Source organism: Procambarus clarkii, chromosome 11 (assembly GCF_040958095.1).
Source record: "Procambarus clarkii isolate CNS0578487 chromosome 11, FALCON_Pclarkii_2.0, whole genome shotgun sequence".
In the NCBI taxonomy this organism is placed as follows: Eukaryota; Metazoa; Arthropoda; class Malacostraca; order Decapoda; family Cambaridae; genus Procambarus; species Procambarus clarkii.
This window is the reverse complement of record NC_091160.1, coordinates 40504699-40529738: the sequence shown is the minus strand read 5'-3', so window position 1 is coordinate 40529738 and position 25040 is coordinate 40504699. Positions and strand designations below refer to the sequence as shown.

The 25040-nt window shown below is 37.5% G+C and overlaps 2 protein-coding genes across 3 annotated transcripts in view; one reads left to right on the top strand and one right to left on the bottom strand.

Moving 5' to 3' along the window:
* LOC138363676 (uncharacterized) overlaps positions 1 to 10077 on the top strand; it is a 90993-nt gene extending 80916 nt beyond the window's left edge. The window contains exons 3-7 of the mRNA XM_069323056.1: positions 3552 to 3652; positions 3990 to 4254; positions 4986 to 5141; positions 5623 to 5789; positions 8624 to 10077. Coding sequence (XP_069179157.1) covers positions 3552 to 3652; positions 3990 to 4254; positions 4986 to 5141; positions 5623 to 5789; positions 8624 to 8815 — 881 coding nt within the window. The 3' untranslated portion in view covers positions 8816 to 10077. The remainder of the gene's footprint in view (positions 1 to 3551; positions 3653 to 3989; positions 4255 to 4985; positions 5142 to 5622; positions 5790 to 8623) is intronic.
* A 909-nt stretch (positions 10078 to 10986) lies between these two features.
* On the bottom strand, positions 10987 to 23888 carry LOC123758346 (cap binding protein 20). 2 transcript variants are annotated; one of them, XM_045742641.2, is made up of 4 exons: positions 23732 to 23888; positions 16862 to 17055; positions 14326 to 14452; positions 10987 to 11801 (listed from the first exon to the last, which is right to left on the bottom strand). In XM_045742641.2, the coding sequence occupies exons 1-4, from the start codon at positions 23777 to 23779 to the stop codon at positions 11712 to 11714; spliced, it is 459 nt and encodes a 152-aa protein (XP_045598597.1). In that variant the 5' UTR covers positions 23780 to 23888; the 3' UTR covers positions 10987 to 11711. The 2 variants fall into 2 exon arrangements, with proteins under 2 accessions (XP_045598597.1, XP_069178787.1); XM_069322686.1 differs by having other exon boundaries at positions 23672 to 23866.
* Between the last annotated feature and the right edge of the window lie 1152 nt (positions 23889 to 25040).

The window sequence follows — 25040 nt, the reverse complement described above, 5'->3', positions numbered from 1 at the left end:
TATCTCTTTGATATCCTCAGAGTCAAACTTAATCTGTGTAAGCACTCTGCAAATAAAGGGACCTAGTCCATAGAACTCACTCCCTAACGAATTGAAAAGCTGTCCAACTTTTGCCTTATTAAAAAAATAAAACCAAAAAGTTCCTAATTTCATCTTCGTAGTTTCCTACATTGAGCTTCCTAATTTCAAAAAGTTCCTAATTTCATCTTCATAGTTTCCTACCTAGTTCTTTAAACTCGCTCACTATCCAGTGCGAGTTTATAATCTGTATCTGTATCCACTGTATCTGTATTTTGTGCTACCCAATCCCCCAATATATGTACCTAAGCCATATAACTTTACCATTAAACACTGCTGTCATCTTATATGTGCTATCAGTGTGCTTTAATAGTTTATGTATGTATTCTCATAAACCCAATGTACCTTCTTGTATATAAATAAATAAATAATTTAATGTGCCTACTAATCTTTGTCATATCAATCAAAGCTTTCAATGTGCTTTAATGTACTTTAATATACTTGCTAATCTCTCTCAAATTTTCTTACAATATACCTGTTAACATTTTATATATTTTGCTAGAATTACATACTTAATATTATCCGTTAGATTAAGGACCTGCCCGAAACGCTGTGCTTGCTAGTGGCTTTACAAGAATGTAAACACATCATGCTATGTACTCTCGTAAACCCAATGTAACTTCTTCTATAAATAAATAAATAAATAAATAAATAAACTAACCAAACCCTTGGAATAATCAAGCGTACCTTTACCTGTAAAAGAAGGTAGTCATTCAATTGTATAAGTCTCTGGTGTGCCTCCACCTGGATTATTCCATGCAGGCGTGGAGACCTATCTTCAGAAGACACAGCTGCTCTTGAAAAGATGCAAAACCGGGCAACAAAAATCATTCCAGAGCAAAGTCATCTCTCGTATCAGGAACGGTTGAGGGCCACAGGGCTAACACTAAACAAGGCATGACAGGGCGGATCTCATTGAAAATTTTAAAATACTGAACAATTTTCCGGGATGTTGACCCGGAAAATTGATTCAAAAGGTCAGATACAACACGAACGAGTAGCTACGGTTTCATGCTCAACAAGCCACAATGTAGGTCTGAGAACAGGAGATAATTTTTATCACCCGTAGGGTTATAAACCCATGGAATTGCCTACCCGCCGAAGCAGTAAATGCCAAAACTGTTGGATTAAAATACAACTGGAAAAGATCATCAGGGTAAATGAGGGGACCTTTGACAAACCGCCGGCTTCCTGTCCTCGTCGAGGCCACTAGTATTAATGGCCCTCACGTAAACTCCTGTATACATCCTCCATAGACACAGTCCAGCTACAAATTGAATCCGCGTTCTTACGCTGCCCCAGAGGAGCTCAAATTATCATACTGCAACAGTTATCTGACGGACTCCTGGTTCAACCTGACGACGAACGGACGTCTGGACACTTCCGCCTGGGAGCCGCCGGACCACGTCCTGTTTTCGTGTTTGGGCTTTGCTACTGCCGTTTGGCATCCCTGTTCAACGGTCCGGTTGTACGACACCTGGCGCACATATCGCCTTGGGTCACGGGATTGTTGATACTTTTTTTTTACGTGTTCTGGCTGGTTCTCCCGGCGGGGTGACTACGTTGTTCCAGGGGCCGACTTGGCCGAGAGGTGCCGGGGGTTGGTGGGTCTTTGTGGGCTCCTGGTGTGCCCTCAGTCGTGGTGGGCGGCTGGTTTCTGCTCTGCCGGAGAGCAGTAGATGACTTTTTCGTTTTAGATGGGGTCCGAGTTTTGATTTTGTTACCCAGTGTTCTCTGTGTGGGGCGGGGCCGGTGCTTGTCACCCTGAGGGACTCCTGGGACTCCCCAATCATCTACCCGTTTACGTTTCTTTGCCGCGAGGCATAATAGTTTCCAGTGATTGACGTCACTCGTTTCGCGATAGGCTTGGTGTTTCATCTTTCAAATTAACAACAAAATCAGTTATCTGACAATCCTCCAGCTACTACCAATCTCTTACATAGTCATAAAATATATGTAACCTTCTGGCCGTCTGTAACCGATTTACTCACTAACTTTTCTTAAAACTAGCCAGGCGCTTACATTGTATTAATCAGTCATGCGTCTGACAGCACTCTAGGATCCCAACTGACAAAAACCTAACGGGTACATCTGTTTTCAATAGATTATGTTACACTAGTTAGGGCCACCCTCGTCATAACACTGCACAAACGTCAAGCGAGGTCTCATTGGAGCAAGGCTAGCAATAAGTGTTCTTATTGCAACACTTCATTCTGTGTCTAAAGCAAAATATTGTGTCATTATCTATAGTACATTTTATACTTCTGTCTTGATCTTAGGTTACACTAACCATTATTCCAAGACAATCCAATTGCAATTCATTCTGAGCTACCTATGTGCTTTAATATACAGTACCTACAATTTTTCTCTCATCTTTTATTTTGTTCATGCTATGTAACTTATCATTTTTATAAATTTTGCAAGTATTTACCTACTTATAAGTTTCTTAGATTAAGGACCTGCCCGAAACGCTGCGCGTACTAGTGGCTTTACAAGAATGTAATTACTATGCTATGTATCCTCACAATACCAATGTACCTTCTTGTATATATATAAATAAATAAATAAATAAATAAAAAGACCTTGAAATAATTTTGCAAATGGATTTACGAGTATCCATTTTACGAGACGATTGTTGGTGTCGCATTCAACTTTAGCAAAGCTTTTGATACATAAAAACATAACAAATTGAGTAGTAAATAAATTTCGATATATTCTTTAAGCCGAACTTACTTTGTTGACGTTGGAATTATTATTCCCAATAACAAGGTAGTTTCCTACCGTGCTTCAAACTCACACTTATATCTTGCACTCCCACTTCCCCAATATTAGTACTTAAGACATATATCCTTACCAGTGTAATCACCTCTTGTCAGTTTATATTGTAGTTATTTGTCAATATAAAACCTTGCTACAATGTACCTTTGCATCTTACCTGATATGTTAGATTAAGGACCTGTCCAAAACGGTATGCGTATTAGTGGCTTTGCAAGAATGTAAAAATACCAATCTTATGTAATCTCACCAACTCATTGTACCTTCTTGTGAATATATTATTATCATTATACATGCAAATATAGCTGTTATATAAACGCACTAGTCTACATTTAAGTCAAATTTATACATTACAGTAATTATTAAATGGAGGAATCGAGTTGATGTTGTTAAATACGTGTAAACCTACCTCTTCGTAGCCTTGTCGTTGACAGTGCTAGTGGGAACTGTCGGTGTATGGGTTATAACACAAGAAATAAAGGAACAAGCGTCTTTTCCCCGTGGCGGATGACGGCCGACTGACGACTTTCTGCCCAGTCCTTGGAGAACGTAAACAATACAACGCACCGCAGCGACAATATCGGAAATAATGTACCGACAACCCAACATACCACACACCCAAACAAACGACACACACACATGCCAACCCATGGTGGACAGGCCACCGAATTTTCAAACTTTTCACTCTATACCCACAGAATCTATATACTCTATACTCATCCAGAATATCACCTCCCCCCATGCTTTCCAAACCCTTTGGACATCAAATCAAATCGAAAGTATCGGAAATTCTCTAAGAGTAGGTGGGGGTGGTTTTCATCCCCGTTTACATGTTGAGTAGGTGGGAGTGATTTTATCCCAGTTTGTGTTGACCGAGGTGGTGGTGGTAGCTTTATCCTAGTTGACTGTACCCGTGTTTAATAATTTTGAGTACCACTCCTCCTAAACATAGTGAAGTGTAGTTTTGACAATGACCTTTGACACATGGGCCATGTGTCTGCATTTGACAGAGCGCGGGTTAATCTGCAGCTAGAACACCCAATTTCTGGCGTAGCCTCATCTATACTGTATATGTATGCTTATTTATGTCTGGGGCTTTTTGTGGCTGTATGTTTCAGTTTATGTCTATCTCTTAGTGTCTGGATCCGTCCGTCTGTGCTTTTATGTCTGGGTCCGTACGTCTGTATATCTGGATCTGTCCCCACGTGCTGACAAAGTTGTGTTTACAGGTGATAATGACCAACTTCGAGAAGAACAACCAATGGAAACTGATTAATGTGACGGCGACGCGTTCCCTCATCAGTCTGGAAGAACACGACCCATATGTCGAGGTCGACTTCACCTTCAATGTGAAGCGCCAGGCCAGTATGCACGCCACCTTCATCACACAGTCCACGTTAGGTGAGCTGATACCAACGACTCTAGCACCAATCCTGCATCTACACAACCTTGAAATCACCTAACCTATTGAGGCAGATGCATAAAAACGTCAATATTATGGATCTTATGTTTTATTAATTTGTTGCATTTTTAAGATTTCTCGCTTAATGATTTTTTTATATTCTGGACATGATTTGTCTAAGAACTGTGCTTTATTAACCTATGCTCAACTATGTTTGTGATAATTATTGTATAAGCAAAAAATACTACACACAAAAAACGTAATAATTAAAAATAATAGAGAAAAATTGTAGTGAATCATGTCTAAATACTTAAATATTAATTTTATCAAGCAAATGCCATGATTTGCAAATACAAATCTACCTTTATGCAGTACTAAGAAGTACCCTGTGCAGAAGACACATCGACAGTGGGTTGCTGAGCTAATGAATCAGTCAACACATACTCAAGGAATATAATATTTAGGAAAGCCTTATCATCTTTTTTTGGGAGCCTGCATCATCATAATTCTTGTACTGTATTACTTATACAAGAGGAAAGAGTAAAATATTTACGATAGCATTAGATTACTCTGTTAGCCTGAAATAGATTACCATAGAGGTTTGTGGTTACTAAAGCGGAGAGAGATTACTACGAGGACCTATAATATCTGATAATAGGGTAGCAGCACACTGTTGTTCACCTAAGCTTGTTAATAATAAAATTATTGCTAATGCTTGTGACTGCTCTAGCCTTAGTGATGGTGGTGCTGATGTCGTACGCTCTGCCACTTGACAGCTTCTTCAGTCGTCTGATAATTCACCTCTTCGCTCTGGGTGTGCTCATCACTTGCTACTTCAGCCTCTTCGCCTTCCTACCGGCCAACGGTGGGCCTGTACCACTAGTGGGTGAGTTCTTTCAGATTTCCAAGGTAATCCACTATAATCTTTAATACCATGTATATCAGCAAGATGATCATCGGAAGTAACACACACACTATGGTAACTGAGGCAGCCTCCTGTCCCATCGAGGCCACTGTAGAGATGGTGGCCCTTAGGTAAATACACACCCTGCACTGTCCAACAAAAAATATTTGATCCTTAATAAGATGCCATTAGACTAATAGTTTTAGATCCCTGCCACTAAAACATGAGGCTAATCTAGGGGTGGGATGTTGCTAGAGTGTAAGTCAGACACACTCAAACCTCTGAAAATACGATTAGGTCAGGTAAAATTTTATAAATAGATGAAGCTAAATTATATGGTTTGAATAAAAAAAGACAATTAGATAAGCTAGATTAGATTTAGATAGATCAGATAGCACAATATATTTGAAGTCACTGTAGTCAAGTTAGTATCTTAACCAAGTGGTGTTTTGCATCGTTGCAGTTCGTTACTACTCCGGGACAATAATCCTCACTACCATCTCCCTGCTTTGTACATTCTTCCTGACGGCCCAGGGCAACTGCTGCACCTCCACCCCAACCAACACCCTAAGCAGAAAACTGGCGAGCGCCGTCACCTTCGTTCCTGGTCTCCGAGATGTCGTGCCTCAGGTGGGTTTTTCTTGGGGCTTGACTGCTTCAGTCTCAAACGTGGTTGTTCAATTTAGTCACTTAAGGTTTATTTGGATTTAAGTGTTTACCTAGTTGTGCCTACAGGGAAGTGAGCTTAGGAGCCCTGCTTCATAGCTATTGTACCTGGTACATTTATACCTCCCGGCCTCTTGACGTACTGTCACATACTTGCCTTCGAGGATGTGCGCACGTGTAATTACCCAAGTGCAATTACTTAAGTGTAGTTACAGGATGAGACCTACACATGTGGTGTCCCATTTTCCCAGTACTCTTTGTGGTATAACGCTTTGCAACTATTGACGGTTTTGGCCTCCACCGTCTTCTCACTTAGTTTGTTCTTATGTTCCTATCCAGGTTGGATAAAAAGAACTTTCCAAACTAGAGATGTTATACCAATGATGATACTTTTCAAGACCATAGTGCTCTCTAGAGTGGAATACTGATGCACAATGACAGCCCATTTCAAAGCTGGAGAAATTGCTGACCTGAAAAGCATGCAGAGATCCTTTACTGCTAGTATCCACTCAGTAAAACATCTAAACTACTGGGACCGACTAAAATGCCAAAATTTCTATTCTCTTTAACGCAGGCAGGATGGCTAAAACAATAATTTACACATGGAAAATATTAGAGGGGCTGGTCCCAAACCTGCACACAGAAATCACACCACACGAGACCAGAAGGCATGGCAGGATGTGCAGAATACCCCTGTTGAAAAGCAGAGGTGCAATAGATACTCTTGAGAGAGAATTCTATCAACATCAGAGGCCCAAGACTGTTCAACAGGCTTCCACTACACATAAGAGGCATAACTAGCTGACCCCTCGCAGTGTTCAAGAGAGATTTTGATAAACGCCTCCAAAGGATACATGATTAACCAGGCTGTGATTCATACGTCAGGCTGCAAGCAGCCACATCCAACAGCCTGGTTGACCAGTCCAGCAACGAGGACTCTTGGGTGAGGAATGGGCCATGGGGACGTTGGGCCCCAAAACCATCGTAAGGTAACCACAAGGTAAGGTAAGGTACCAATCATCTACCACTGCAAAAGAAAATGGTCTAATATTTTTTTCTAATAATCGTAGGACTTCCTCAACCCCAGACTATTGGTTCCCTATTCCCTGTTCTCAATCTCTGGATTTTAACTTTTACATGCAGCTTGCCTTTAATGAATTTATAGAAAAGGTCTGGATCTGTTTTATATTTGTCCGCTATACTGTTCTCAAAGTTCCTTTCGGGCTCTCTTCTCACTGCTGTGTAATTGTTTCTTGCTTGTTTGTAATGCTGGTATGTTTGAGGTATGCCTCTTCCGATACTGAACCTATTTTCTTGTCTTTGGCCCCCCCCCTCAATTTCTGTTGAACCAATCTTGTTTTCTGGTCCTGCATATCTGTTTTGGTATGAATGTTTGTGTGCATTCATCGTTTACTTTGAAAAATTTGGTATACATCTCATTTACTTCCTTGCCTAGCACCAAGTGTGTCCAATTAAACTCATTAAAAAAAATTCTAAGTTCCCCATAGTGTCCTCTCTTGAAATTGAGTTTATCAACTGTTTCAATGTCCCCATTCTCCATTACATTATATCACAAAGCATATTTAATTTCCAACAGAACATGATCACTCTTTCCCGAGGAAGGAAGGTACTGGATGTTAAATATCTTTTCTTCTTCTTCTTGACATATCACACACACATAAAGCCCAAGTGTGATGTCACACGTGCTTGAAGAGTCCACCATATGATCCATCAGCTCTGCCCTTTGACCATCAGAATAGTTCAATGCAATCACTCATTTCATTGATTTTTTGTAATATATTTGCATTTAAAGCTGTACTGAATTAGTATTGACAGCTTCCCTATCTAATTCATTCCCAATATTTACAAACCTTACATTGGAGCAGTTAAAGTTACCGATATCCGACTCATTTCTCTCTCCTGTTTCCATATGTGTTCCCTCGTTCCACTGCTTCTCGCTCTGAAAATTGTTTTTAGTCTACTTTTTAATTCCCCTAAAAACATTGTAGTTTATTGTGAATCCCACACTCATCCTTTGAGCGGTATTTATTGTGTACTCCATACTCGTCCTGTGAGCAACAGCACAAATGAACTACAGAGAACACGAAAGGTTTTAATCAGACCTCAAGTGAATGGGTGTTGTGTGTCATTTCATCTGCACCTTTATGTTTAATATAATGGTAACAACACGTCTTGCGCTGAAATTCTTATAAAAGACAATATATAATTGTTACATATTAAAGGCAAGTCATTTTGGTAATACTTAACAATTTTCAATATTGAAAATTACACGGTAATAGAAGTGTTGCAGTCTCAACAGAAGTTTCAATAGAAGTCTCAATAGAAGAACTTCTATTGAGACTCAACAGTCTCAATAGAAGTTGCATTTTAGGCTACACAACTTATTCATTCATTCACCCTCATTCATTATTCACATTCATTCATTCACACACATTCATCATCATTCACTGTCACTCATTCATTCACTGTCACTCATTCATTCACTGTCACTCATTCATTCATTCTCACTCATACATTCTCTCTCACTCACTCTTTCCTCCCATTAGCCCAAGAACATGCCTAAGTTGTTGCATTTCTTTGGGTTCCACCATTGGCAATGGCTCCCTACCTGTTTTCACTATCATATTAACTTTGGTGATAATATATTAAAAAAACAGCATGAAATTATAATTAGCGTAACTTACATATAGACTCACCGTATCTTTTTAAACTAAACAACATAGATTGCATAATGTATTATACCTGAAATTATTGATCAAAACAACATTTATCTTCAGCAAACGTATAACCATCTTGAGGCCGAGATGATCGAGGAAGGAGACGGGAGCAGCACCCAGCCAACTACTGCACAGGACAGCTCCGGAATCAGCCTCTCACAGATCAAGCGAGTGGTCAACTTCCTCCTCCTGGTTCTCTTCACTATTGCCTATATAGTGGACTATGCAGTTCTTAGAAGTGTTGCCGTTTAATAACTATAAAGCCACTTCCCCTCAGAATTTCATGACATGTGATAGAGGAGCTGTGGATGTGACTGTGTTGTTTACACCGATATTTAGGTACAGTACTTGGTTAGAGAGCTCAGCTGGGCTCTATTGAGAGCTCTACAACAGAGATCTATTGAGGTGGCTACAACAGAGATCTATTGTGATGGCTACAACAGAGCTTCATTGAGGTGGCCACAAAAGAGCTCTACTGAGGTGGCTACACACAAGCTCCACTGAGGTAGCTACAACAGAGCTCCAGAGGTGGCTACAACAGAGCTCCACTGAGGCAACTACAACAGAACTGCTTACTCTATTGGCTGAATTCTTTGCCGTAATGGACGACTGTAGATTTTGGCATTCGTGTTGTATTTAATGTTGACATGTTTTGAATAGTGAACTCGCATGGCACTACATGCAATAATAATTGTGAAGACTGTGTATATTTGTGTATGAAATAATCAACTTTTTTTTTAAGCAAAAATGTAGGGACTATTTTATGGTTTATATGGTTAAAGCAAGAATGTAGGGACTATTTTATGGTTTGTATGGTTAAAGCAAGAATGTAGGACTATTTTATGGTTTGTATGGTTAAAGCAAGAATGTAGGGACTATTTTATGGTTTGCATGGTTAAAGCAAGAATGTAGGGACTATTTTATGGTTTGTATGGTTAAAGCAAGAATGGAGGGACTATTTTATGGTTTGCATGGTACTTTTATCTTTTATGTATGAAATGAGAACTAGACAAGGTTTGTGATCAGGGTTCTAACATGAAATGTTAACGGCAGTCTAAAGAAGAATTAGCCATTAATGTTTGCTTTAAGTAAATGTCTATGGCATTGGTATCAGTTCTTAGAATTTAGTTGCTTCTGATTTTTATCAGACTAAGATTGAGAAATGTTTTGATTTCATATACAAAAATTCATGAGAGGGAAATATTCGGTCTTCTTTCAAAGATTATAATAATAATAATAATGACATTTTAAAATGTTTTCAATATTTTAAAAAATAAGTATTAAAAAGTTATTTGTCCTCAGAAACTACATAATTCTTAAATTAAAATGTGTTATCATCCTAATCCATTTTTTAATTCGGTCTGCATGTTAATTGACAATGGTTGTATCGAACAAATTCACATGTACCAATCAAGTTTTCGGATGAAATACACAAAAATCAAATTTGTTATGAGTTTAAAACATGTATTAAAAAAATGTAATAAACCATGTAATAAATAAACTTCTTACTGGTTTGTCCAATATTTACAGTTCTTATGAAATGCAGAATAATTCTGCCTCTCTCATACCTACTGCTTGATATATGCTCAATCTGCCACTTAGACTGATGAACCCAGCGACAGTCCTGCTTCTTTCATGGGCGGAGCTCTACTCCTTGTGGTCCAGGTGGTTGGGCATTGGGCTTTAACAATCCTTATATTCCTTCAAATTGCTATAATCACACTGGCTTATTGCTTTCTACTCACAATTACCTTACCTCTTTAATATACTTATATAGCTCTTCATAACCATCCTGCTTCTCACATATACCGTCTGTAAAATTTTGAATTAATCTGTGCTAGCTACTTTTTTGAGATATTCTACTAGGCTGTGAGGTTATAAAAGGCATACTGTACTTCATCAAGTCTTTCAATGGGGCACAGAAAATAATATGATGTTTAATGGGGATACATTCCAATTACTGTGCTGTGGAAAAGCAAAAATATCAAAGCAGAAACCACATAAAACACAGTCAAACCAGATTATTGAAAGAAAATCAATGCAAAAGTTTTAGGAGTAGTTACGTTAGAAAACCTTACCTTTAAAGAACACAATAAAGTTGCTGTCAAAACTGCAAGAAAAATGACAGGTTGGATAAAAAGAACCTTCTAAGCAAGAGATGCCATGCCAGTAATGATACTTTTTAAGACATTAGTGTTCTCTAGAGTAGAAGATTGTTGCACACCAACAGCCCCATTTAAAGCTAGATAAACTGCTGACCTGGAGAGCATGCAAAGATCTGTTACCACTAGAATCCACTCAAACATCAAAATTATGGGGACCACCTAAAAATTTTAAATCTGTATTCCCAAGAGCGCAGGTGTGAGAGATACATAACAATTTACACTTGGAAAACATTAGAAGGACTGATTCAAACCTTCACATTCCTTTATAATAAATATAATATAATCTAGAATAATCTAGTTCATAAAATGAAATAATACCTGACAACACAATTTGTTCTGTTTAGAATACAAAACTTTAAACTTCATAAAAGTTTACAGTACATTCTTGTCAACATAACCATTTACTCAAAAAACCAGTAGTGATCTAAATAAAAAGATTAGGCTATACCAAATATACATAGGTCACTTCTAGCTTGAAATCACCAGTCACATGCATCATCTCTGATGTTCCAACTTAAAAAGAGCAATTTCCAAATTTGTGTATATATAAAAATGCAAATAAATTTTGTATATCATCAAATTATTACCCAGCATAACTGTCCAGGTAACTAAAAATAATGTAATGTGTATATTATTTTCAATAAGAAATCCATTTACTACAAGAAAACACAGAGATTTAAAAATCCATTTACTACAAGAAAACACAGAGATTTAAAAATCCATTTACTACAAGAAACACAGAGATCACAGAGAAAACAATTTTTCCATAACCGCCTCACATAGGAGAAACATCAAGTTCATTGCAAATTGTTACCAACATAGTTCATCTTTATGTTAATGGGGGCCTAACCAATTCTAGAAGTAGCGTACTATACATACTTCCTTTATGCATTTTGACTTGAGTCACTCAGTTTCCGGGGTATACTGTATATACTGCATTATACATATTCCTCACTTCTCCATTCAACATAAAAAGTATCAGTTTATGGTATTTTTGGGAGGATCTTTTGCTGGACAATTTTTCCATAACCGCCTCGCCCACTGTCGTAATCTGTTCGATACTCATCGCGGACCTGTAAAATAAACAGCATTCGCACCATTTTTACTCATGTGTGGTCTTTTTGCCACACATGATAAAACAAAATTTGATAATGAGCAAAGTAATAATGACAATTATTTTAACAATTAAATCGTGATTGCATAAGGCCCATAATCTTACTTTCTGAATTCTTTCAATTCATGACATAGCACTCATTTATTTTCAACCAATAAATCAATTTCCATGGAGCAGTTATAAAAATAAATTAAAAATTAAATATATATGTATAGTGGTATACATACATTTCTTAGGGAATATCTGCTGTGGTTACCCAACAAAAGGTTGATAGATACTGTATACATATTAAACAGGATGAGATACTGTATACATATTAATGCACAGGCCCAAATGTGGCAAAGCTAGACATACAAATGGAAATTGTGGGGAGTATATGCCCAAAGCATACAAAATAAGGGTGATTATATTGAGGAAAAATCCTGCAGACTAATTACATACTAATTACAAATCTAGCTTGTTGATAACAAAGGTCTGGTTATTCAGAAATTTCTAATAGCATTTTCAAAGTCAGTCATTCTAAGATTTTAAACAGTTTCTAGAAACCTTTATTATTGTGCAAGTGTTAATTATTTATACAGTGGTACCTTCGTTTTTTAATTTAATCCTTTAAAAGAGACAGTTTGAAAACCAGAAATTTGAAAACTGAAGGAATTTTTCCATAAGACATAATGTAAATTGAATTAATCCATTCCACACCCCCCAAAAATATTAACTTAAAAATACATTTTACTACTAATATTTTGTATTACAGTATGTACAAGTATATCTTACCTTTATTGAGGACTCTTGTTGGCATATGAAAGACAGTAAGGAAGGGGGGGGGAGGAGGAGAGGTGTTAGTGTTTGGAAGGGGAGTCCCCTTCCATTATAACAGCAGTGATGACATTTCTGGGGTACTCTCTCTCTTACATTTTGTAGGCATACAACTAGGACCTGGTTGTGGCTCACTGCTTACTTGTCTTACTAAGAATCTGTCTATAGACACTTGTTTTCCCCTATGTTTTAAGACTTGTCTGTAGGGAGACATCACATTGTCTCACTATGAATGATCTTTTGTTTTTCCTCTATTGTCATCTTCAACTATATTCTTAGGTTGAACTTTACCACTGACTTTCTTGGAATCCATGACGTGATATATAATAAGAACATTTACGTTCAGAAACTAAAAAAAACACAAAAACTATGAAATTGTTCACAAAAAATTCAAGCGGGGTCGTCACTAGGCTACTGACGCTGGTAAACTGAAGCCCATACAAGTATCAACAAACTTGAGCACCGAGGCAAACATCAAGTACCGAGTCGAATTTTTCTAAGAAACTGAGCTCGAGAACCAAAAATTTGAAAACAGAGGCAGTTGAAAACTGAGGTTCCACTGTACTACTGTATATCACTGTCAATTACTATATTATATGAAAGAAATTCATCCATTAACAAAATTTAATGCATATAAGCTTCCTCAGTACACAAAACAAAATCATTTAAATACAGGGGTACCTCGGTTTAAAAGTTTAATCCGTTCCTGGAGACAGCTCGTAACCCGAAAATTCATAAACCGAAGCTAATTTCCCCAAAGGAAAAAAGGGGAAATGAATTAATCCGTTCCTGACTACCCAAAAACTTCACTTCAAACTAAATTTTATGCCTAATTCATTCAAATCTACACTACAAAAGTATGTTCAAGTTATTACTTACCCTTGCTGATGACTCCTGTTGGCGTATGGAAGATGGTGAGGAGGGGGAGAGGAGAAGAGGTGTTACTGTTTGGAAGGGAAGTCCCCTTCCATTATAACATCAGACAGTAAAGATTTTTCTGGAGTGCACTCTCTGGCACATTTTGCCTGCATACCACTAGGTCCTGGTTGTGGCTCACTACTTGATTTTTTCACAACGAAACGATCCATTGAAGATTGTTTTTCCCTTCTTTGCAACACTTGTCTGTAGTAAGACATCACATTGTCATTTAAAAGATCAATGCAATGGCCTGCTACAGCTTTATCTGGGCGAATTTTTTCAATAAAACTTTGCAGTTCTTCCCATACTTCACACATTTTATTAATGAGGAAGGGACATCCTCTACTGCCTCTACTCAACTATTTTCTTAGGTTGAACCTTACCACTGGCTTTCTTGGGACCCATGGCGAGATATATAATAACAACTTTTATGCTCAAGTGGCCAAAAATCAGACAAAAAACTGTAAAGCCTAGTGAAGAATTCAGGTGGGATAATCACTGGGCATGAGGCACTAGTAAGCTGAGGCGCAATCGCCGCGCCACCACACGCTAGGTCGGCCGGTACGCGTATCAACAAACTTGTAACCCTTTGCAAATTTTCCAAACAAATCGGGCTCGTAACCCGAAAAACTCGTAAACAGTGACGCTCGTAACCCGAAGTTCCACTGTATATGCTTTTCAATATATGATGAGCAAGAATTACATTTCATACACAGCATCTATTACCACTATATAAAACAAATACGTACCTGACCACCGCTCTTGCCTCGGCCATACTGTCGTCCTTCAATAAAGCCAGCATCCCAGTCAGTTCGCACTATACGATCATCCAACCGAGTTCCATTGATATAACGCATACACATCTCAGCGTCCTCTCTATGGAAAGAAAAATTACAGTTTATATTTTTTGTGTAATAAATGTTAAAAAGAGTAAATTACAGTTAACTGCCCTAACAACTACCGGTTGATATATTTTTATCACAGCCAAACAAAAAGAGATATCTCTGGGCAAGCAATCATAGGTTACAAACAGTAGCTTAATGAGTATTCTGGATGCAGTGATTACAGGGGTTTATAATGAGTGCACAAAACATGAGAGTAGGTAGGTATAATGAGAACAAGCTGCTTTATTTAACATTTGAGTTTTGAGAAAGCTGCCAGATACGTCTGTATCCCATGTGTATTCTAGCCACCATAACATCGCATTGATGAGTTTTAGCTCTATTAGTCCCATATTTAAATGTCTCGTCGTGGTATTCAGAATTATTTAGACAAGTAAGATTAGCATCAGATATTCATTTAAGTATTTTCTGCCACTACTAATGAAATGGCTGTATTAATTTCTACTACTGATCTATACTGGTCTACTACAGGCTGTCTTGGTAAGCATGTCAACAGTATCATGCTTTGAGATGCCAACGCGTGATGGCATCCAAAGAAATTTAATTTCAAATCAATTTTCTTTAGCAGTTAAAATAATCATTTGAATATCACTAGCTATTTTCTGGGTGTTACTACTGTGTGCATTTAATACCAGGAGTGCACTCCGTGAATTACAGTATATAATTCCACTGCCTTTGTCTTTTAAACATTCAGTGACCTGCAAGTGTGGCTTGAGTCGTACTAGCACAGTCATTGACACACTTCATTGCTGTATGAGCAAGATATTTTGAACATATTACATGGGCACCCAGTACATCTTCCACCCTCTTCTACAGAGCAATCAGTTCAACACTGATAAACACTGTTACCCATAACTTGAGCACTCTAGCAAGTACATTATCTTTCTTGGGTGCATTTATGAAATCTAATAAATCCCAGTTATCCTATGGATTAATTGGATAATTGATCATTAGTTTGAGTTGGGCACATATTTAATGTTTTGATGGAGTTAGCTACCATGTAAAACCAAAATCCATAATCAAGTTTCCCTCTCCCTCAATATGCCTCATGTGAATGTAGCATATTAAAGAGCTTAGTTTGAAATTTCATGTGTTGCTGACATTTACTAGATGCCTTCACACAAAACTATGTTAATGGACAAAATTCTTTCACTTATTCTCATGGACTTTGGAGCCCCTAAGGATGATTTGCTTAGCTTCCTTTTGCAAAGTTTCAAGGGATTTTAGTTTTATCTGTATTCAGCATGAGATGTTCAGCACTGTAGTGAATCACAGCAGATAAATGAAATATAGAACATTGTAGCAAGTCTCACGTTAATGACATGATTTATACCAACAAGGACCAGCAAAGGATTTAATCTCTCCCAGGAACTCCTCTTGTGAGAAGAAAGATACCCTGGGTTATTACAGGAACTCTCAGGTATCTAAGTCTTGCAGTTGTCAAGTGCATGCCCAACCATATGATAATTGGGTGGTGGAATAGTGCAGGGAATGAGAGTGCAGGTTTTTTGTACAGAGATAAGGTGTCCACAATGTGGTGGTAGCCTAGTTTTGCCATTATTAATAGAGTCTGGTGTTGTGTCAATGGGACTGTAATTGGATAGAAGTGCAGTTTTTATCTTATTTTTTAAAATACCTGTGAATTTCATAAATTTAACAATATTAATATGGAAGTATATACTATAAGCCACACTACTGTACAGTACATACAAAAAAAAAAAAAAAAAAAAACTCCTGAGAAGAGTTTCTAGTGAGCAAGATCTATTGAAAATAGCAAAACTTGTACTGTATTTTTCTCATGTTTTTTATACTGTTTAGCCAGGCTTGTTAGCAAATGCCTTATATGTACCAAGATATGGACTAAATTCAGCTGGACAACCAAGCCCATTTTTTTTCTTTTTTTTTTCTTTTTTTAGGGCAGTGAGTTAATATGAATAATGAACTTGTCAAGCAGATACAATACAGCCCATCTCATCACAAACTTTAATAAAGCTAAATTAATTAAATATTAGTAGAATTTTATGCAACAAACTGTATCTAATCATATTCCACTTTCATTGCCACTTGTAAAAATTCTCCTCAACATAAAAGATTGTATTAGGTATATACAGCACTTGTTAACTAGCAACACGCCAATTTAACAACAACTGTTATTTACTCATTTTTGTTGTCCTAAAGCCACCACAATGGTGAACAATTGTTATTTTGCATAAATGCATATAAATTTCTGCTCTACAAGGTTTAGGAGTGTATATTTAGTGTGTGGGAAAAATACTTGGAATACAAATTTAATTTTACATATCAAACTGTAAAGAAAAAGCTTATAGAAGAAAGGGAATTTATAATAAGTAATACAAAAAATGTTATCAGCACAGTCACACACCTGGTGAAATATTCAACAAAGCAGAAGCCACATGGTGTCTTCTTAAATTTGTCAAGGCCCATTACAATGCGTTTTACATCTCCTCCACGCCCAAACAATTCATAGAGCTGCTCTTCGGTGGTGTAAAAGGACAGGTTGCCAACGTATAGTGTGGTGGAGTTGCGTAACAGACGCTCCTGATCTGAACGCGAACCCTGTAAGGGATAAAAATGCTCTCTTAGGCCATCAAGATAACCCGTTTTAATTAACTGGTTATATAACCTTTACCCATTAAGGTGAATGAAGAAACTTTCAGCATAGTAAGGAATAGGAAGAATGCCTATACTAAGAAATAGGTCCCCATCATTAACATTATATTCCAGAAAAATATCTTGTTAATTTTAAAGCTATTAATGTTGCCTTTAGTTTCAGATTATATCCTCATACCCCCCAAAAAGTTGTATATTTATAAGAGAAACAGAAAACCAGAGGGAGAGAGGGAGGGAGGGAGAAAAAAGGGGAGAGGGGGAAAGAATGGGAGGGAGAATGGGATGGAGGGAGAATCAAAGAAACAGGGATCTGGGCACTGCTGGGCACCCCCATCTAGTTCTCTATATTGAAAACTATTCACCTTATAATTTCACACTAGTCAGAAAAGAAATCCCCATATCTTGAGGTTATCTTGAGATAATTTCGGGGCTTTTTAGTGTCCCCGCAGCCCGGTCCTCGACCAGGCCTCCACCCCCAGGAAGCAGCCCGTGACAGCTGACTAACACCCAGGTACCTATTTTACTGCTAGGTAACAGGGGCATAGGGTGAAAGAAACTCTGCCCATTATTTCTCGCCGGCGCCCGGGATCAAACCCGGGACCACAGGATTACAAGTCCAGTGTGCTGTCCGCTTGGCCGACTGGCTCCCTCTCCCATGCACTATAGTTACCCACTGACCCATCAGATGATAAGATCCAGTCTTAGCTCTATTATAATTTATAATCACTCAAGAGAACTGGCTAATTCCAAAAATTGTAACTTCTATTTAGTGTGGACCTAGACCTGGATCTGTGTGCACATCCCCATGTCTTAACCCTCCCTGGTGCTCTCGTTAACAATAGTTTTCCACAACAAATATCTTTACAAACAATCTTGCAAAAGCTATCTCCTAGCTTGTTCTATACCCCATGTTGTAATGGCAACTATCTCATTTATAACTCTCCAATTACTGTTCCCTTAATGTTGACAAACAACCCCACTGCTCTAGCTCCCTCTATAGTACTCGTACATTTTCCTCACAAATTATGTCATTCTTTTCTGGTGTTGAGGCCATGGTAGAGCCCACTATGTCTCATGACTCTGAGACCCATCACCTCTGACCTCTGTCACATCACAATTCTGATATACTTGACTTGACTTATTACACCTCATCTACTTTGATTACATGCATTTCCTAAATTCCTTTCAATAAATAAAAAATTTAAATGGCCTCGTCCTTTCCACGTTTCACTCGCAAAAGGTTTTAAGGAGCTAGCTATCATGCAATACTTTCTTCATAATATTAGTAACATTTTTATTCTTTCCATGGGATCCAATCAGTTCTTTCACGAATTAATGAGAACTGATAAAATGTATTTACATTTCTTGACTTCTTCCAATATGTTAATCACTTTCAATCACATACAATCACATTTTATCTGCTTATTCTGATCTTGCCACCTCTTAAGAGATAATGCAGGAGAACTCAAAAAAGAACATTCAGTATATCATATAATTATAACTCTGCTAGTACAGAATACATAGAATGTAGAGTATTGAGTTTTTTATTGCCCTTACAGTAAAGCCTTTCAACAAGAACTAATATGCAATCTTTGTGATGGCCCAAATGTACTGTAGACAATTACTGTTCCTCAGGTGCAGTTTACATTGAAATGCAAGAGAATAATGAGAATTTCTAAGCCCCACAGAATAAACAGAAACCATGGTGGAGTGCAGGAATGAAATGGGTTGATATTGCCAATATAATATTTGGGACTGGTAGTATTGAGCAAACATGGAACAATAAAGGAAGAAATGATGAAGAGGGTTGCACAAGGAGGCCCGATAAGAGTTGTCACAGGGACATTCATCCCCAGAAACTTCAACAGGTAGGTAGGCGTAACAGGTCAAAATAATCTATATAAAATTACGGCATAACAAATATAACCAATAAAAATTTGGAGATGAAACAAAAAATTAGAAGACAATTTGTAAACTCAATTTTTGATATTAGAGTTTTCTAAAATTTAATAAAGGGATACAACACAGGACAAGCCTGAACCCAGGTTTTGCTTTGGGAATAGAAGAACTTTTGGACCAACTGAAGATAAATAAACAGAATATAGTGAGGTGGGGTATATATGTATATATGCAGTTCAACACTTTAACATCAGGTAGGCTTAATTTGACTCCCATGGAACTTTTTGTAACTGATTTGTCTCGTTCTGTCAATATAATGTTCCAAATCAATGCTGTTACAATTTTATATTTACTAATATCAATATTTCCTATTACAATACTATAACAGATATAGATATGGGCCAGATATTCTGCTAGGGGCGCTGCTATGAGTGCAGCATGGTCGTTTGTACAAGCGAAAGTCCATGGAGGATACACACCAACTGTAGGAAAAATACTATGTTAGTTTAGTGTTTATTTGAAAGTGTATTTCATAAGTTATTGCATGAATGAACAATGACTCAGTTCTGGCAAATTTATACCCATTCACATAATAGTTGAATCTCAAAGCTGACCTGCTCAAAGTTCTATGCAATGATACTGTGTCTAGCTTAATTTTTGTATTAAGCCTTGCAGACAATATGCTATTTAACCTTTGTGTCTAAGGTTTTGTGGGGGTATGCTTTGGACAGTGAAAAACTTTGGTTGGTATGTGGCATTTGCCACCAGCTTCATTACTGGTGGCACTTGCTGCCATTTCCCCTATCATTAAAACCTAACAGGATATAATATTTAAAGACAGCACTTTAAACACAATGCAGTATGTTAAATGGTGCACTGTACAACTTTGTCTGATACAGCACCTTCTTGTGCTATCATAAAAAGTTGGGAGACCATCTCTACATTTCACTGTTGCACCAAAAAATCTACACAAGATTGAAATTCTGTAATGCACATGTGCTCAGAGAAAGTGCTGAAGATGACATTGCTTTTCTATTCAATTTACTATTAAATACAAATTAAATATGGATAAACAAAAGGGCATTAATGAGAGTATAATATAAATGCAAAAATTATAAATAGATTTCCTGAATAAAAATGGGCAGTTTGAATGATAATAAAATGCTAATTTGATTAGAAAACATTCTTCTGGAGGAAAGATTTATTCTGGACTCGTTGAATAAAGTCATGTCAGTCAGAGCCGACACATTCTATAACTTGCAAGTCAAAAAATGCATAAAATTACTCTGTGGGGGTCAAACTGGTGCTAAGGAGGCACCAGTTGAATATCCAATTCTAACCTGAAATGACCTCATGAAAGTTCATTCTAACACTTGAATAACAAACAACACATACCCTGAGATACAAAGATTATTTATAAACCATTTAATTATAGAATGAACTGACATGAATGTATGAGAATAAATGGAGACAAAGTTAATTCTGTAGGCTCCAGTAGTGTATCATATTTCAACTGTATTGGCCAGAGACTAGAAATGTATGTTAAAAACAACAAAAGTATCTACACCAAAAGTACCAAGATCCTCTCGAACGTAGGTTCGAACCCTCGTCATGGCCTTTGTGGATTTGTTCAAAAGTGTCTATAATTAACAGAGGATATTTCAAGAAGTGTTACTATAATGACAACCTCTTAAGCAGTCTACATCAAGAAAACCCAAAATGGAGAGAAAGATTCATTGGCCATCGAGTGCTGAAGGTGGTCAGACAAGGTGCTAGAACTTGTCGAATTGGTAGTTCATCTAATGCAAGTAGTGGAACCTTGATTCAACGAATCTCCACTTGGAATATGCACTTTCCATATTGCATTTACTCACCCGATTCAACAAACAAGAGTTCACTAAAGCGGGAGATGTGTGGAATTGCTTAGGATGTTGAGATCAACTTCACAAATGGAGGAAACATTAAGAGTTATAGTTGTGGCCTTGGAAAAGCTACTGAGCATATTTAAAACCAAATTCAACATCAATAATGGGTTCCAGAATGACCACAAGTACAGTCTCTAAGTAGCTTACATATGTGGTGCACAAGCTTCGTAATTTGGTTTGCCTATCACGTACCCCACATTTATTACCTACAGTTAACAAATGGGATATTTGACTAAAATTTCTGGTACTGTAACAGATCACTTTGAATTAAATATTTACACATTTCATGAACATTTGTTTTAATGCCATCTCTAAACTCATGTACTGTATCTTGTACAGGTGTTTGAGGCAGAGTAAAAACGTTAGTACGTTATAGATAGTATGTTTGAGAATACCAGTACTGTACTGTATAAACTTTTGACTAACCAGCTGATATCAGAGATACTGTACAGTAATTTGAAACAAATGTCAGCCAATCAGGAGGGAGCACAACAAGAAGAGTGGTTCTGTCCCAAAAGGCTGGAAAATCAGAAATTGCATAGTTACACTTTCAAAAAAGGTTACGACAACAAATAGAAAATGTTCAGTACCTACTATATTACCAATAGAATGAACTTTCCAGCTTCTACCTCTTTCGAGAGGAGAGAGTTGGATTTGAGGACTTGAGAGGCCCACCAATTTAGTCAGGCATCATAAGGAGGCATGGTGCCTTCATCATTAGCCATGAGGAGTCTTCTGCCAACACATTTGAGTACTTGTTATCATCGGGGAAGGTATGACCCAGTACTAAAAGCAAATGTCAGGGATGAGGATTTGTCAAATTCAGGGAGAATTGTAATCACTCTGCAAATTTATGAGTCATTGTATACTGTATTTATTAATATCTGAAAGCCATAGATCACGTATGGGTTATACAACTAGTTCTCACTGATGATTTGTGAACGTCACACTTTTTATTTGATCGTTAAGAAAATAGAACATTATTTGTAAACAAGTGACCTGAGTGAAATGTGCAATATTACAAGGAAGGAAGTCCTATATTGTATAGTTGAATAATATGATTGAACACTTGTGGAAAGACAAAATACTGTAATGATAATGTGCACTGATGAACATCCAGTGTTTTCATAGTACAATAGTTTTGATATCAATATTTAACCACCAAGCCTAAGTAAAACTATACTGAGTACCCCTCATACATTGTATGACAAGGAAAGGGAGAGAGAGCTACTATGATGTGGTTACTTTGGAGCATCCAATAGGTGTATAATTAAATATTCAAGAGCCCAATATAAGTGAAGATAGTTTAACCTAGCTTTTATAGCCCACTATATGTAGTAATGTGTAGTAATCCTAGTCATTTCCTTGATGACGGAAGGTGAAAAATCTACTTCCTATCATTTATGTGTACCATATATTGTTTTGTGTGTGTATTTGACTATTTTATTATAGCCTACAAGTCACAATTTCTTTTATTATTTCATTTATGGTAACTAATATTGACTAGGACTAAAATTTAATAAAAGATAAAGAGGATTGTTCAAAAATAATAAATATACATGCTTGAGACACTTAATACAGGTATACAAGAGTAAATTAAAGAGAACATATGGAAAAAGACAGAGAACTCGTATTGTATTGTAAGGGAAGAGTGGAACCATTTATGAAGGTGGAGAAGTCTACAATCTCAATTGTTTTTTATTGAAATCTTACTATTTTTTCTCCACTTACAATTGGGAATCCCAGGTGAGACATTAATGGTTGGGCAAGTTTGCTTTCACCTAATACATTTGTTCACCTTCCAGTAACTAGGTTCCCTGTTGTTAAGCAACTGTTATGGGGTTGTATCCTAGGGAAGGTCAGTAGTTCGATCCTGAAAGAACCTTGATATACTCTGAATGTATATACAGTATATACAAAGGCTGCCTGTCCCCCGACAAAAATTATTAATAGCCAAGAAGCAAGACATCAGAAATGATTTATTTTATAAATTTGCCTGCTATAATTTCATAATTTGCTTTTAATACCAAATTACAAATAACAAAGCCATAGAGATCTGACACTACAGCATCACTGTCACACACCAAGACAACATGTTTGGCAAGTTCAGCTGTTGCCACTTGCTTCATCCGAGTCCGTCTAATTACCGCAAGCTACACAAAGCTTCCTGGCAATACGTTAGTAATGAATAAATATGATATGTTAGGTTAGGCTGACCTAACCTGACTTAACCAAACCAAACCTAACCTTACCTAACTTAGCCGACGCTTGGATCGTCGACTTTATTTGGCGTCACCAGCTCTTTATTTTCATCGAATTTCTTTATAAAAAGATACTTTTTCTGATTAAAATTATGTTTTTTTCGTGTTGTACATTCAGCACCAACATTATAATGAGTAAATATATCATATTTATTCATTACTAACGTATTGCCAGGAAGCTCTGTGAAGCTTGTGAAGCTTGTGTAGCTTGTGGTAGCTTGCGGTAATTAGACGGACCGCTTCATCCTGGTAGTGTCACAGTAATCAAGGTGCCAGGCCTATGGGTTCCACAAGTGTAATTATATGCCAGATAAAGTAGTCTTTGTGAAATAAATTTGATATAACAAAAATTGAAAAGGAAATATCGCTGTTCTAGTAAGTAAGTATCAAAAGAAGGCACCAAACCGGGGAAGGCTATGTAGCACCATATATCGTTGTTCTTAAGATTTCAAACACGCACACCAATGAACAAACGACCTGTGAGTGTTCCACTAATGTAGTCAATATGCTATTCTCAAGCCCCAGCATTCCTCTTGCCTTAAAGTGCTGGTCCCTGTACGAGCTGAGGTCCACGCTTGCCGTCATCCTGCTCTGGACTATACAAAATAAAATAAACACTCAGACCCCGCAGGGCGCTCGCCCGCGCGTGTCGACGATGTTGTTGTGGCTGTAACTGAGGGAAGTCGCCGGGCGCTTATACCCCAGCCATCATCACACGTTCTCTCTGGTCGTCTGGAGAGCCTCTGCAAGAAGAGCCATACATTTGTGGATTTTCCAATAAAATTAACAGACTCTGAGAGCAGCAGTACACCGAGAACTTCAACAAGATCTTGTAGATCTGAGGCAAAGTGAAATTGACACCAGTAATTCCATCTATTATCATACTATCATGCAAGAGGAGCCACACATCTATGGATCATCCAATAAAATCAGCAGACTTCTAGTTGTTACATTGGTTTTGTGAGAATACATAGCATAGTATTTACAATCTTGTAAAGCCACTATTACGCGCAGCGTTTCGGGCAGGTCCTTAATCTAACAGATTAAAGTGATCTCACTGATGGTGATCTCACTGATGTCAACAACTTCAGATCTATATTAATTCTGCCAAACTTGTCAAAAATATTTGAAAAAATAATCTACAAGCAGCTTTACTCTTACCTAGCCATACACAATATACTAAGCTCTTGTCAATATGGCTTCAGACCCAAAAAAAGCACTAACGATGCACTTATTAGTATGATTAACTTGATACATGCAGCTCTTGATAAAAATGAGTTCCCTGTTGGGATATTTGTGGACCTACGTAAGGCTTTTGACACTGTCAATCACCAAAACCTTCTTCTTAAATTACATCATTAAGGAGTCAGAGGTCACTCCCTGCAATACCTTCCGCTAGCATTATATCCTTAACTGTAAATTTCAATGTACTGAATGGTACTGAATGGTACAAAAAAGTACTGAATGGGGTGAGAATAGCTTGAGCTACCTCTTCCCTTTGTGTGTATTTTACCTCAATAAACTTATTTCAATTCAATTTTCAATACCTTCAGTCCTACCTTACTGACAGGCTCCGGTATGTTTCTGTGAATAATTCCATTTCTCCGACACTACCTATAAACATCGGTGTTCCACAGGGCAGCATACTTGGCCCTCTCCTCTTTAGTGTATAAAACGCAAACAGTAATGATAAGTGTACCTGAGAGAACAGCAGTGGCGGGGAGGAGCTACAGTACGCCTGGTAGAAGACCTGCCAGGACCGGGCCGCGGGACCGTTCAGCCCCTAAATCATCGCAAGGTTACAAGGTACGCACGGCGCTAAGGTCCACATAAACAGCATCAGCCA